Raw genomic sequence first — 14,787 nt, 5'->3', positions numbered from 1 at the left:
TGGTCAGTGAGGAGCCTGTTTCTCCCTCTCCCTCTGCTCCTCCTCCCAGCTCATGCTCTCTGTCAAATAAATAAATAAAATATTGGAAAAAAACCCCTACATGTTTATTTTCCCTGATTGACTTAAGTTCCTTGAGGACAGACACTATAGATACTATATCATTTACCTTGTATATTTATTTATTTTTTAAATATTTTATTTTATTTTATTTTAATCTATGATAGTCACACACACAGAGAGAGAGAGGCAGAGACACAGGCAGAGGGAGAAGCAGGCTCCATGCACCGGGAGCCCGACATGGGATTCGATCCCGGGTCTCCAGGATCGCGCCCTGGGCCAAAGGCAGGCGCCAAACCGCTGCGCCACCCAGGGATCCCTACCTTGTATCTTTAGACCTAGTTCCTCCTAAGTACTCAATCTTTGTTGAATGAATGAATGAATGAATGAATGATATTAATCTACCAATTTAGCAAATGCATGAGGAAAATGGTATAGATACATGAACATATAAAACGTTTGTCGTTCTGGATCTTTCAGAGATATGGCATTGGTTTATGACATTCTCTTTTCCAAGTTCAGCACAAGTAATTCAGTCAAAACTTAGTAGAGCCTTTCAGTAAGGGTTTCTTGTTTTGCTCACAGCCAATGTAAGCAGGCGTTTTCTCCAGCAAACAAAAGTTGAGGTGCTTCTAGCTGCCTGAACTCTTGCCAGATGAACTCCTGTTCTGGAGTGATGCTATCCAAACTCAGAAGCAAATAGGGATGCATTTTTGGAAGAATCTTTCACGATCTAAACACTGGTGCTTACCACCTGGAACTCAGGAACTGAAGTGAGTCCTGTAAATACCTCTCGTTACCCAAACATTTTCACTTCCTCAGCTCGGCCTGGAAGGATGCCCTATTATCCAAATGTCTGTATGACATTCCCTTTATCCATATCCATAGGCACACACACATACATGGACAGATATTCACACCATACTTTTTCTTGATGACACCTATCATTTATGGTATCCAGGATAAAGAACATCATCTAATACGAAGTATCTGGAGCTTCTCTTGCCTAATTGTACAGTCAGAATCAGTTCTGCTCTGAGGAAGTATCTGAAGCTGTGGCACTCTAGGTAGCATCCTAAGCTGCTTCTCAGGACTCACTGTCACTATGGAAGGGACAAACCTTCATAGGGCACCTCTGAATCCCTAGTACCTACCACAGCTGTCTCATTTAATGTTTTTTTTTTTTTTTTTTTAAGATTTTTTATTTATTTGACAGAGAGAGAGAGAACAAGAAGGGGGAGTAGCAGAGGATGAGGGAGAAGCAGGCTTTCTCCTGAACAGGGAGCTGGATGTAGGGCTCAATCCCAGGACCCAGGACCAAGACCCAAGCCAAAGGCAGTTGCTTAACAGGCTGAGCTCTTGGAGTAGCATCGGGCACCCCCATTTAATGGTTTTTAAATGAGTATTTGGGCCAACTGTAAAGGTGGGGCAAGTACATGATGTGGTCACATGCTAGAAGCGAACATACTGCTGTTGGCTTACAGTGCTTTGCCTTAGCATCAAAGTTTAGAGTATTTACAGTATACCATCTATTTTAACAAAATATTTAGAGGCCCTTTGGCCACGTTTAAAGCAAACCACCTCAAATACACAGCTTTTTCAAATACAAAGTTTTTGGTTTTTTGTTTTGCTGTCAACCTAAAATTTTCAAACTATATGATTTTTACTGCTGTCTATTCATAAAAGAATCAAGACAAGTTTCTTCAAAACTTAAAAAAAACCCACAAACCTTACTTGTGGGGTAGAAGCAAATTCTTACCTATGAACCAGAGTGTTCTTGAGGCCACCAACCAGGCCTCGGGCAATGGTCTTCACTCTGGGGGTGAGAATGGCTTGAGAGACGTGGAAGGAGCCTCGTGGGGCCCGCTCACTCAGAGTGGTCTCCAAGAAGAGGATTAGTTTGCGCACGCTTGTAGTGTTGGCCCAGGGTGCTGGGATTTTCTTTCCGGACCACAGGAAGGGGTATTGCTTGTAGAAGGGACAATGATAGAAAATAAGAACCTGAAACATTCAAAACAAAAAGAACAATTCATAAATAAGCTGAATGTTAATTCCATGGCTTTGTCCCAATTGCTGACATGAAAGGCAAACAAATGTACGCATGTAGAAATTCACGAATTTTATGTGTGTATACACACACACATTATATATATATTAATATATATATTAATTAGCAATAATCGTGCCTCGGATAAACCTCATTGGCTATGATACTGCCACTGCTCAAAGCTTATATATTAATCAATAAGCAAAGATTTAAGCACTTGTGTATGTCTGAACTTGAAGATTCTTTATTTTTGTCATGAACACTTCTGGAAGTATGGTAAAATCCCAAACCCCTTCTCAGACTGTTTTAGATGAATGTATCAAATAGAAAAGACAGGGGACGCCTGGCTGGCTCAGCGGTTGAGCATCTGCCTTCGGCTCAGGACATGATCCTGGAGTCCCGGGATCAAGTCCCGCATCAGGCTCCCTGCATGGAGCCTGTTTCTCCCTCTGCCTGTGTCTCTGCCTCTCTCTCTGCTTGTCTCTCATGAATAAATAAATAAATAATTAAAAAAAAAAAACAAATAAAGAGACAGGATTATAAAGGAAATCGATGAGACCGAAATATAGCTATCAAAATATTATTAAACTTGTAATAAATTGGTGTATGTGCTTCATAATAAATACATTAAATAAAAATATTTTGTTGTAAGTCTAATAAGTTCCATCATTTTGAGTTAATGATGAATATAAATGATATTTCAAATGCCTGAAACGAGATATGGAAATATCTGTGATTGCTATGGGGACAGCCACAGGTAGAGCCGATACTGCTGTGGCTGAGGGTCTTCACTCATAGCCAATGGGTATATTAATTTTCAGTAAAAGTGGGAAGGGATCAATATGTAGATTTTTCCCATCCAAATCCACAGACTACTTAAATCCTACCCATGCCCCTCCCCTTGGGGCTCTGAACCCCCACATCACCTGCCCCCCACCCCCCCCATGGAGAGTGCTCTGGCTCGGTAGTGCTGTCTACCAGTTATGACTCCTATGCTCCTGCAATTGACGCTCCTGGGGGGTTGAGACCCACTCAATGGACTCATCATGAAGTGCCCTGAGTTTCAATCACGCCAGCCAGCCGACTGAATGAAATAACCCTTCCCAGGAGGATGTGGGGGGGGGCACTACTCTAGGCAGGGAAGACTTCCAGGAGGTGATGGGTCTCTCCAGTGGGACCTCCCTGGGCTGGTGGTGATTTTGAAAATAATTAGCAAGCCACATCCACAGCATTAATTAGTTTCTGGGAGGCAGCCGAGGGACGGGGAGTTGCTATTTTGATTGTCCCAATTCAGAGCTCTGCTGCTTAGGTTTCTAGAAGTAATACGTTTGCCCTGCTCCCAAGTGCCAGTAATCTCTTCCTGGAGGAATGTCCAGCATGCTTACACGGCCTGGACTGCAATCCTCAGCGGGCTGGCCCGAGAGCATAATCCCCAGGCACCCTGAGCAGGAGGGCTCGGCATGTGCGTCTGGTTCCCAGTGAGTCTAGTCCGCGACCCAGGTGCCTAACTGCTGCTGCGGGCCCAGAGCCCGGGTGCCCGGGTGCGGCAGGCTGGATGCACCCAACAGGCTAACAGTTGCTGTTTCTAAGGGTGTTGAGTCCCGTCTGACTGACTGCTAACGATGCCGGTGGTAAACGCGGGTGTTAATGAGGTTAATCGCTGGCTCATAGTAAGCAGATTGTCGGGGAGATTGGGAGGACTTCCTGCTGGCGGTGTAATCGGCCAGGTGGAAAGCTGGGGTCTCCCGCACCCAAGAGGGAGGCAAGCTGTCCTGCGCAAGGGACCGGGAGAGGCGGGAGGCTGCGGGGGCCTCCCCCGTCCGGGCCTCTCCAGAGCTGCCTGGCCCCCGAGCAGTGTCAGTGCTGTTCCCTTTGCTGCCTTAGAAAAGGTACAAAAATGACAAATTGCACAACAGGAGCTTTCTGCCTTTCCTCAAGAGCTTACTTGAACAATCCGATCCTAAGGGTTATAGGGACAATTTCGGTTGACAGGAGGAGGTTAGTCTAGCAAACCGATTGTTTGTTGTTTATGGATTTCAAGGGGCAGTAACTCTTGCCCGAGGGCCCGCGTTTTGCATGCGCCTCCCTACCTCGCTCTGCTGTATTTTTCTCTGACACGCTCTCCCCTTCCAGCTCAGCAATTTATGTCCAGTTTTTCTCCGGAGACTCAGATTTGAAATCTAACTTCTCTTGAAAATTATTCCTTGATTAACCTCCTCTTATTCTGATGGGTCCTTTCCTGGAGGCCCCTCGACTAGTGATCGAAGCACTATTGCACTATTGCACTATTGCACTAATGCACTATTTTTCAATCAATTGCTTACAAACCCCTTTCTTCATATAGTACAGTTGAGGCGGTTTTATCTTGCAATTGTGTATCGGTTGTTTTGTATTTTATGAGTGTTATGTACTCTTACCTTCTCATCAAGATCCTAAATACTGCCAAACCGTAGATTTAGTCTTCTAATTCATGGTACCTCAAAACCCATAGCCACGATGTACACCTATCAGTGAGCTGTGATGTAACTGTTACGTTGAGTAAATGAAATTTGACTGAATGGTAGTATATGAAGCTGTAGTGATAAAATACTCAGGGGGTTACAAGCAAAGCAGCTCATTATATAATGAATATTTAAAGTTTAGCCCCCAGCAGGGAGTAGATCACTGATGACTGTGAGGTCTCTGTTTAGCTTTTTAAGGAGAGACATGGAGGGGACAACTCCAGGAAAGCAAGAAGAGCAGGGAAATCCTAGAATTCAAATGAATGACACCTACCCTTTTACTGACAGGTCATTGCAATCTTTTCATAAATTTAGTAGGAGTAGTTGTAGTTGGAAGACACACACAGATTAGCCCCTACTTAAAAATATGGATAGCTCATCACTCTGCTGCTGGAAGTTCACTGTCCACCCTCGTCATTATCTCTGAAAATACCTGTTACTCCTGCAGACTTCCAAACAATTTTGTAGGCAACATGGCAGTCCACCCAGGACACTATCTGCATGCAAAATTATAAAGCTATAATTATATTAGCTATATTTATAAATTTATATTTATAAAATTATAAAGCTATATCTGATTGTCAAGCTTAGTTGCACTCAAATCTAATCTTATCTGAATCCCAAATTCAAAAGCCCACTTACAGGTCAGTCTCTAGCCCATTACTCCATTCAGCGAGCCCTCAGAGACCCTCTGATAATAGGGGCTCATGAATAAGGAGGAGGTGTTTTATTAGCGTAATCTATGATCCTAGTTGTGAAAACCCCAAGATGAGGGGACAGCCGTGGAATAGCATCAGAAGCTGTGGGAACTCAGGGGAGCCAAACAGCCTATGACTCAATCTAGGCTCTGGCCAGTCACTAGCGATGATCTCTCGGGCAAGTTGCTACTTTCTCTGTGCCTCAGTTTACTCACTGTAAAATGAGTATAATAACAGAACACCTATCTCCTAGTGTTGTGGAGAGGACTAAATATGCTAATCCTTGTACCTAACACAGCGTAAAGGCTCAGTAAATGTTAGCTGATAAGGTGATGTTGGTATTACTATTATCTCATACTGTAAGAGAGACTCCACTAAGACAAAAAAAAACCTCTCCAAATTAGACCTGTGAGTCTGAAAAGATAACCTGGGCTTAGGGGCAAGGGTGTGATAAATATTTGGTAAAATATCATTTACAAAGTTTTAGTGAGAAGTGGCTTAGATAAATTTTAACAGAGACTGAGAGTTAACTCATTAGCCTCTATGGAGTGAAAGGCATTAGCCCTTTTGTAAGTGTGCAAAACCACCTGGTGTTTCCAATCACTCAGGCCAAACCTGGAAGTCATCCTTGAAGCCAGTTTCTTTCGCACCCCAAATCCCATCCAGTGGAAAACCCCATTAGCTCTACCTTCTGACAGATTCCAAATCTGACCACTTTCCACTTTCCACTAGTGCTCTCCTCACGGGTTTCCCTCCTTTCCCTGCCCTCCTACCCCTGGTTTCTTCCTAGCAGCCACAGAGATTCCATTAAAATGTCATTCAGGACACAGCACCCTGTACTCGGAACCCTCTCAGAACCTTCCTCCCTCAGAGTGAAAGCCTGAGTCCGTACCTCATCACCCATTATTTCTCACCTCCTCTCGCTGCTCTGCTCTCCAGGCCCATTGCCTCTGCTTCTCCTCAAAGGTGTCAGGCACTGGCTGGTTCCTCTGCTGGGAAAGCTCTTCCCCCGCAACAGTCACATGATTAACTCCCTCGAAAGTCTATCCTGATCAACTTATTTAAAATTGAGACCAACCCTCCAATACACAGAACGCTGGTTCCTCCTAACTACACCTGCCTTTCTATTTTCATTGCTCATATCACTTTCTAGCATTTTATGTAATGTATTTATTATGGCAATTATCTATTATCTGTTCCCTTACAACCTGAATGAAAGCTCTATGAAGGCAAGGATCTTTATTTTATTTACTAACTTATCCCAAGTGCCTGGACTGATGCTTGGCACACACTGTTCAATGAATATTTGCAAATGAAAAATCTTTAGTTGATTTTTAATTAAAAGCTCTTCTCTAACTTCAAAAATAGCTGCCTCTTTAAGATGCTTTGGTTCATGTACCTATGAGTAGTGACCAACTATAAATGAAAGGGAATTGCTTTTTTTTTTTTTTTTAAAGAGAGTGTAACTGGAGGCTGACTTTTCCTGAAGCTCCCCTGTCCCACAGCCTGTCATCCCATGGGATCAGAGCAGCATCTCTCTGAGGCTCACATTCCTTTTCTTGGGTATGTCCCTCAAGGCCTAGGTTTGGAGCTCTGCTAAACTATCGGACCTGGGAAGGCTCTCCACCTGTTGGGCTCTTTCTTCACTCTCTCCCCACCAGGACCCCAAATCTGTGAAGACAGTCTTTTAAAATATAACACTTCTGAGCTGAATCATTTATGTGCCTTTGTCAGGTAATGCAGGGATTATCTGACATGGAGTTAAAGGCAGGATGGACCTGCCTATCTCCAGGGGAACTCAGAACCGGAAAAAGGTTCTATGGGAGGGAAAAAAAAAATGGTAATCACCAATTGGCGCAACTTCAGGAAGTTGCCTTGGGCTGCTTCTCAGGCCATTCAAAGTCAATTTAGATGCTTCACACAGGCTGCCAACACATTGTAAATATTTGGCAGGTGTTAATCCCACTTCACCAGTGCCCAGGAACTAGTAGTGTACATACCTTAGAGTCTTTGAAGCTATCCAAGAGCCCAGGAACCAGTGTGTATATGTTTAATACTCCAAATAATCTTTGCCTTCTAGCCTAAGAGCCCTGGGGTGGGCTGCCTTCCAGTTGGTGATACAGAAGAGGCAGAAAGTGTTATGTTTTTGCCCTGACAAGCGGGTCTGTTTCCTCTTACCTGGCACTTCTTCTCCCACAGGGCTTGCAGGGTCATGCTCTCCACGCTGCAGGCTGAGCACAGCTTGTTTCCAAAGGCCTCCTGGATCCGGAGAATCAGGCGTTTGTGGTGGGCCTCATCCATGGCGTAGAAGTGGTTGAAATCCAGAAAGACAATCTCTTGGGGGTGCTGGGTGAGAAATGAGTCAATCTCCATCAGGCCATCCCAGACCTTGATGCCAAAAAGTCCGTGAATGAAGTAGATCTCCTGATCGGCATCCCCGGGCTTGGAAGACACACGCAGGTCAAAGTAGCGGATCCCAGCTTCCAGCTGTTCTCGGAAAGTCAGGTTCTGCGTCACAGACCACTTCTTCATTAGCTTCTTCACCAAGGAGATCCTGGCGAGGCGTTTGATGGCTGGGGTCTGGTCAGGCCCCACGGGGGACTTCTCATCTACCCAGTAGCTGAACGAATCGTGGGAGCCTGTGCCAGGCAACAAAGGGGGAGGAAAGCAACTGAGACTGGAGCTGGGAAAAGAAGCTGACTGATGAGGAAGCAACAAAAATTAGCAAGTACACCCACTAGCAAAGGCACCCACAAAAATGTAAATGAATATTTGCAAGAATTTTCAAGCTTGCCCGACGAGAAATAAACACAAATAAAAGCAACGTGGTCTTATTAGCAGCTTCAGAAGCCTGGACTACGGCTATAATTCTCACATATTACTAGTGGAAGGTACATTAATAAATACCCTTTTGGAGAGCTACTTAGAAATGTGTTTCAAAAGAGGAGCTTTAAAATATTCATACCACTTGATCTAGGAATTTCATTTCAGGGAAGCTCTTCTGAGGAAATAAATTAATGGCTGGAAAACAAAGATATTTGCTAAAGAATCTTCATAACAAGACAAACTAGAGGTTGCATAAGCATCTCTTAGGGAAGACTGCGTGATGCCCGCATACTCGCTTTATTCGCGGGGTCAGTGAAACAAAAAGGGAAGCCCTGCACCTACTCAATAATTCTGGGACAGGCATTTACATTCTAGGAAAGGCAGCATTAAACAAACAAATTATAAAACCCAACTGCTATTATGTATAGTATTTTTTGTCTCCTATTGTACATACTATTTTACTATTGTGAAAGCCTGAGTCAGTAGGAATGATTTCTTGACAATCAGGTAATCATTTTTAAGATTTTTTTTTAAGATTTATTTATTTATTCATGAGACACACAGAGAGAGAGAGAGAGAGAGAGAGAGAGGGAGAGAGAGGCAGAGACACAGGCAGAGGGAGAAGCAGGCCCCAAGGTCCCATGCAGGGAGCCTGATGTGGGACTTGATCCCAGGACCCCAGGATCACGCCCTGGGCTGAAGGCTAAACCGTTGAGCTACCCAGGGATCCCTGTTTTTAAAATTTTAAAATCATTTTAAGCTCAACACAGCTTACTTATATGGCCTTCTTTTTGGACATATATCTTAATAAGCCAATTCTGCTATTAAATGGTCAAAGGTGTTCCCTCTCCTCTGCCTGAAAGAAAAGAGGGTAGTTATCCTCCCAGACAGTGAGATGATCTTATTGTTATAACATCCAAGTGACCACAACAGACACAGTTCTAACTATGGTGAGAAAATATTTCAGGAGTAACTTGAGGTCAAAAGGATGTTTAACAAATATCTTTCATTGGTCATTGGCTTCTATTTGGCAGCAGCCATTATTCCATGGTTAGTTAGCTCTGTGACTGGCTGACACTGGGGATTCCGCATAGGTGGCTGCACTTGGCAGGCAACTGCCCTTGTTCTGACCCTACCAACTTTGTTCTTAATCACTACCACCCATATTAGAATCAAAATTTTTAATTCACACTGGCTGGCTGGTTGTTATCAGTTATTCTTTTGGCTAAGTTTTAAATAACTATTATTTCCATTGTTTTTAAAATAATTCAATCTGGGATGGCTTTACCATTTTATCTTCTTGGAAATGAAGCAAAAGAAGTAAAAAAAAAAAAAAAAAAAAGGCGACCAGCAATATTTTATTTGTCTCTAGAACATGGAGGATGCTCAGTAATTAAGGAAAAGCATATTTATTAATCCTTAGGCAATGTCAATTCTGCAAGCGAGAAAATTACTAGCATATTTCAGGTAAAAAAAAATTGCCATTACTAATAGAAATGTGGAGCAAGTCTCCCTGGATTTTCCGTATTGGTTGTCTCTGTTAATGAGACTCACAGGATACTTGCCTAATGCTCTGTTTCCTTTGGCTTGTACAGAAACAGGAAATCTTTATACCTCCTCATTGAGAGATTTATTCTGAATACATTATACATCGATGGTGAACAGCCAGTTCTCTCTTTTTAAATTATACTAGCAGCCCAGCTGTTCAGGATTGAGTGTGTGATAGGGTGCGAGGTGCATGTTGAACTTCATTCTTCCCTGGGTCTCAGGGAATAGCCATTATCCAGGCATGGAAAGAGACAAAGCCCCTCTGGTATTCTCTTGTTGGTGCTGAGCCCAGTCTCATCTCCAGAGGGAGATGTGCTAACAACCTCCAATGCTCTTCTTGGTGCCCGAGGGTTGTGCAGCAATGTGACAGCGATGAGGCCCCAGGGACACACATGGTGCCCAGGCCAACCCCAGAAGAGGGAGGGTGTGCACATTCCCTAGGAACACTCAGTCTCATCTCTTTGTTCCTTATTCTAGTTCCTCTCTTTCCTTCTGACATCCTATGCCCAGTGCCACCCCCTTCCGTCCCCTTGACAGGAAAGGACAGGGCAACGGAGCAGATTGTTTGCAGAATGTTTTGCAGCACCGTCCTAGCCAGGCCTACCTAGAGCAGTCAAAGCCAGCCATCTATCAGTATGTTTGCTTTTCTATTCTTCTTTTTTTTAAGATTTTATTTTATTTATTTATTCACGAGAGGCAGAGAGAGAGAGACAGAGAGAGGGAGAGAGAGGCAGAGACACAGGCAGAGGGAGAAGCAGAGGGAGAAGCAGGCTCCATGCAGGAAGCCCAATGCGGGACTCGATCCAGGACTCCAGGATCACGACCCGAGCTGAAGGCAGCGCTAAACCGCTGAGCCACCCAGGCTGCCCTATTATTTTATTTTATTTTTCTGGGATGCTTTTGCCTCCTACAGAGTGAGTGAAGTAACATTCAGGCCTGAGTGCATTAAACTACTTCTTTTTCAAAACATGGGATAAAAATAGCCTCCCCTCTTCTGCACATAGACTAATTACAAATTTTCCAATCTGCTAATAATACTTATAAAAAGAAAATCCTAATCCTATAGATTTATGCTATGCACTATTTTTCAATTGATTGCTTACAAACCCCTTTCTTCATACAGTACATCTGAGGCAGTTTTATCTTGCAATTGTATATTGGTTGTTTTGTGTTTTTGAAGAGTTACATACTCTCTTTTTAAAAACATCAGTGCCCAAGACCCCATCCAGACCCACAGACTCAGAATCTCTCTGGGGTGGGAGTTGAGACTGGAAAACTTGAAAAGCTCCCAGGTGATCCTCTTGGGCACTCAGGTTTGATACCTGCTGCCATAAATAGAAGATTATCCTTTCTCAACAAGGTCTCTAACTTCTGGGATCACCTTCTCTGGTTGGTCTTCTGCTATTTTCAAATCTTCAAATTACACTCTGGTCACTGCCTTTCCATATCTTGGCAGAAGGTTTCTTCACCATTCCTTTCATTCCAGGAATTCATGCTTCCTGCCTTTTGACCAGCTGAATAACCGTTACTTGTTTGTGATGAAGAAAAATATTGGGAGAACTTACTTTCCTTATCATGCTTCTAGTAAGTGAATAAATGAGGTTAGTTTAAGGTTAATAAGGGCCCTCAAGATATGGGCTGGGTCACAGAGTTCTGAATAAAGTCATTGGGGCAGCAAAATCACAAGGAAAGAGATTTGAATGGGAAGAGGTCAGCAAGATGTGTGTTCAATGTTTTTTCTTCTACATAGCATTAGATGACAAGATTATGGAAGAGACCAGGTATACAAGAAAATGAGCTGGCCTTCTGAGGACCAGTGCCAACCAGTTTGCTCTTTATCTCGAATACCAGCTGCTACTTGATTCTTTCTGAGGTTTGTTATTTGGGAACTAGTCGATCTCAAGTGAGCACACAGCGGTTTTTAGCTATAGCATTTTCATTACCTATTTCTTGCAATTTGGAGGAGTAGCCTTTTTTTTTTTTTCCTGAACTCACTTAATTAAAAAAGAATTTAAAGCAAGCTTCTTGGGAACTTGGTCTCTAAATAAAACAGGAAATTCAAATCACACAGCCTGAAATGAACATTTCATTAAAACACAGTGGCATTTCAGATTATATGGTGACACACTTGCAGCCACAGGGGGGAAGCCTAAGATTTGAGTAATAGGAGAAACAGAAACTCCTTATCACACCTCTGGGGGGCACTGGGGAAGTGGGGATGGTGACGCCATGTCAAAGAACTTCTGATCTCACGTGTTTAAGAAAATCTCTTCCCCAAGCCCCTCCTTAGATACTACCCTGCCTTTGGTGACACCTTCTAACTTTGAAGCTCATTGGCCCCCTCCAAGCTGGTTCACTAAAACCCACATCCCCACCTCATATTCACTCATACACCATTCACTGTTTCCCGTGCCTCTAGGCTATGCATTCTCGATGGGGTGACAATTCCCCCCAGGGACAGAAATTAGTTCTTGGGGGAAAAAAAGGAAATTGGTTCTTGGGGATGAAAAAAACCCTGCTCTTTTTATGTATAAAATCTATCTATCTATCTATCTATCTATCTATCTATCTATCTATCTATCTATCTTCAACGGATATACAGTATAACCTAGTATTAAAATATCATTGTGTGTGGAGGGAGGGTACATGGTGAACAGGGTAGAAATGGCTAAAAAGACTCCTTAGTGATAAAAAACAAAATGCTGAGAAATATCACTCTAGATTGAACTTCCCAGGTGTCAAATGGCCCTCTGGCTCTCTGGCCCTGCACCTCTTTTTCTTTTTTCCCTGTTTCGAGTTTTTATTTAGATTCCAGTTAGTTAACATGCAGTGTAAAATTAATTACAGGTGTACAATATAGTGATTCAACACTTATATATAGTGCCCAGTGCTCATTATTACAAGTGTCCTCCGCAATCCACATCACCATTTACCTCATCCTCCCACCCGCTTGCACCTCTTTTTATCCTTTTTTTTTTTTTTTTTTTTTAAGATTTTACTTACTTATTTGAGAGAGCACAGGAATGAGAACAAAAGCGGGGTGGGTGGGGGGTGGGTGGGGAGAGAGCATCTTTTTATCCTTGACTGACATGTTCCTCAATGCCTTCAGCAACTGCTTCTCACTGGACACCCATCTATAAGTTGTCCCAGTACTGGAAGGTTCTCATCCCTGCTACCAAAACACTAATGAGTTGGGAACCAACTCAATTCCCTTCTTCCAGTTATCTTTTATTTTTTATTTTTTTAAATTTATTTTTTATTTTTTATTTATTTTTTTTTCCAGTTATCTTTTAAATATTCCCCCTAGGCATCTTAGCTCCAAGAAGTCATTTCTCTGCCTTCTCAGCCCCAAAGGACCAGACTTGATGCTTACAAGATGTCAATTTAACAAGGAGAATGCTGAGGCTTGAGACCTAACTTAATAAATTACCACTGTGCTGAGTCAGTTAAATGGAGAGTTCCCACAGTGGGTAAGAGGATGGGCTCTGGTGCCAGGCTGCCCAAGTTCATAGTCCTGGCTCTATTGCTTACTACTCATGTGACTGCAATGCTGTGCCTCAGTTTCCTCATTTGTAAAATGAGGATGATAACATTACTAACATCAATGGTTCATGGTTCAGGATAAATGATTAACTCAGGTAAGCACCTAGAAGAGTCCCTGGCCAACAGAATGAACTCAAACATATCAACACTATTATTATTTCACTATTAAGGAATTTGTGTCATCTTCCATTTGGATGACATTATCTGGTTTTTAAATAATGTCGTGAAACCTCATTAAAGTTATATATTCAGGGATCTGCCTTGGAAGTTGAGTGGAAAAAATGAAATGAGAAGTTCAACTGGTTTATTTTAGGTTACACCCAGAACCAACATCAAAAAGGGGAAGTTCAGATCACAGTATTACAGTTTAAGTGCAAACTGACAATAAACATAAAATAATAAATTATCTCTAGTCTGCTCCTATGTCAGTAACTCAATAAATAAATACACTGACTACCCAATTTAAAAGCACACAAGAGAACGTTCCAAGGATATTCTTGAACTTTCTATTTTTAATAGAATTGCATGCCCTTGAAAGATTTCTATACAAAAACAGTTATAGAAAAACATATCCCACCTTTCTCTTAAAACATGTTAGCCAATTTTTTTGGAGAGCAAAAGCCTATATAGCCCATTATTTGAAATGGAAAAAACAGCCATCCTTTCCCAACCCATTTCACAAATATCACTAAAACACTCAAACACCTATATAACCATCTAAGAAAAGAATCTTTCCATAATATAAAGTATTTTAAACACCAAATACCTAGAATCAACAACACTTAAAGAAGTTTTCCTGTATTTTCTCACACATTTGAAACCATCAATGCATAGTTCCCAGGGACACAGGCACGACCAAATTGGTGTTAGTTTGCCTCTCTTAACACGCTTTATCACCTCCTATTTTTCTTCGTATGTATGCGTTTTTCAGGCCTCTTGGGTTCACCTATTTTATTTACAGGCTTTTCACTTTTTTAGAAGACATTCTTACTCACTAACATGGGAAGTTGAGAGCACGAACACATAACTCAGGCCTGCTGGGAGAGCCATTGAGCTACAGATACAACACATTCTCTATCTTCTCGCCTGGACATACCTGAAACTTAAAGGTGTTTCTAGGCCACATGACTGAATTCACTATTTCTGAGATTTCTGACTAGGGAATTTCAGGTAAAACAAATTTACAAGTTGTTATAGCAAATGTTTAGATAGCGAGCGTTCGTAGTGGACTTATTATAGGGGCATTTTGGAACTAATTTCTCTCAGTTATCAAAACATTTATGTGTATATTTGTGCATATATGTTGACACTAAAACTGGCCCATCTGAGATGAAATCCAGAGAAAATTCTTATTCAGGAGGAAAAAAAAATGCCATGCTTCATTGACTTGGAAAAGTATATTTAAAAGAATTGAAAAAAAACCCCTCACAATTTGATAAGAAGTATGTTTACTATTATCAATAGAGAGCTTCAAATAAATACAATAATTATAATCACAAAATTTCTTTTAAAGACTATTATTATCTTGAGCTCACTTTTTAAGGAGCCCTCTAAACTCCATGTAAAC

General features: G+C 42.0%; 1 protein-coding gene and 1 pseudogene across 1 annotated transcript in view; both read right to left on the bottom strand.

Annotated features, from left to right (window-relative positions):
* PLCXD2 (phosphatidylinositol specific phospholipase C X domain containing 2) overlaps window positions 1-14,787 on the bottom strand; it is a 49,185-nt gene that overhangs the window by 12,414 nt on the left and 21,984 nt on the right. The window contains exons 2-3 of the mRNA XM_038582781.1: window positions 7,482-7,942; window positions 1,817-2,058 (exon numbers count right to left, since the gene is read on the bottom strand). Coding sequence (XP_038438709.1) covers window positions 1,817-2,058; window positions 7,482-7,942 — 703 coding nt within the window. The remainder of the gene's footprint in view (window positions 1-1,816; window positions 2,059-7,481; window positions 7,943-14,787) is intronic.
* LOC119867379 lies at window positions 2,123-2,288 on the bottom strand (annotated as a pseudogene).

This window comes from Canis lupus, chromosome 33, assembly GCF_011100685.1.
Source record: "Canis lupus familiaris isolate Mischka breed German Shepherd chromosome 33, alternate assembly UU_Cfam_GSD_1.0, whole genome shotgun sequence".
In the NCBI taxonomy this organism is placed as follows: Eukaryota; Metazoa; Chordata; class Mammalia; order Carnivora; family Canidae; genus Canis; species Canis lupus.
This window is presented reverse-complemented; position numbering and strand designations above follow the sequence as displayed.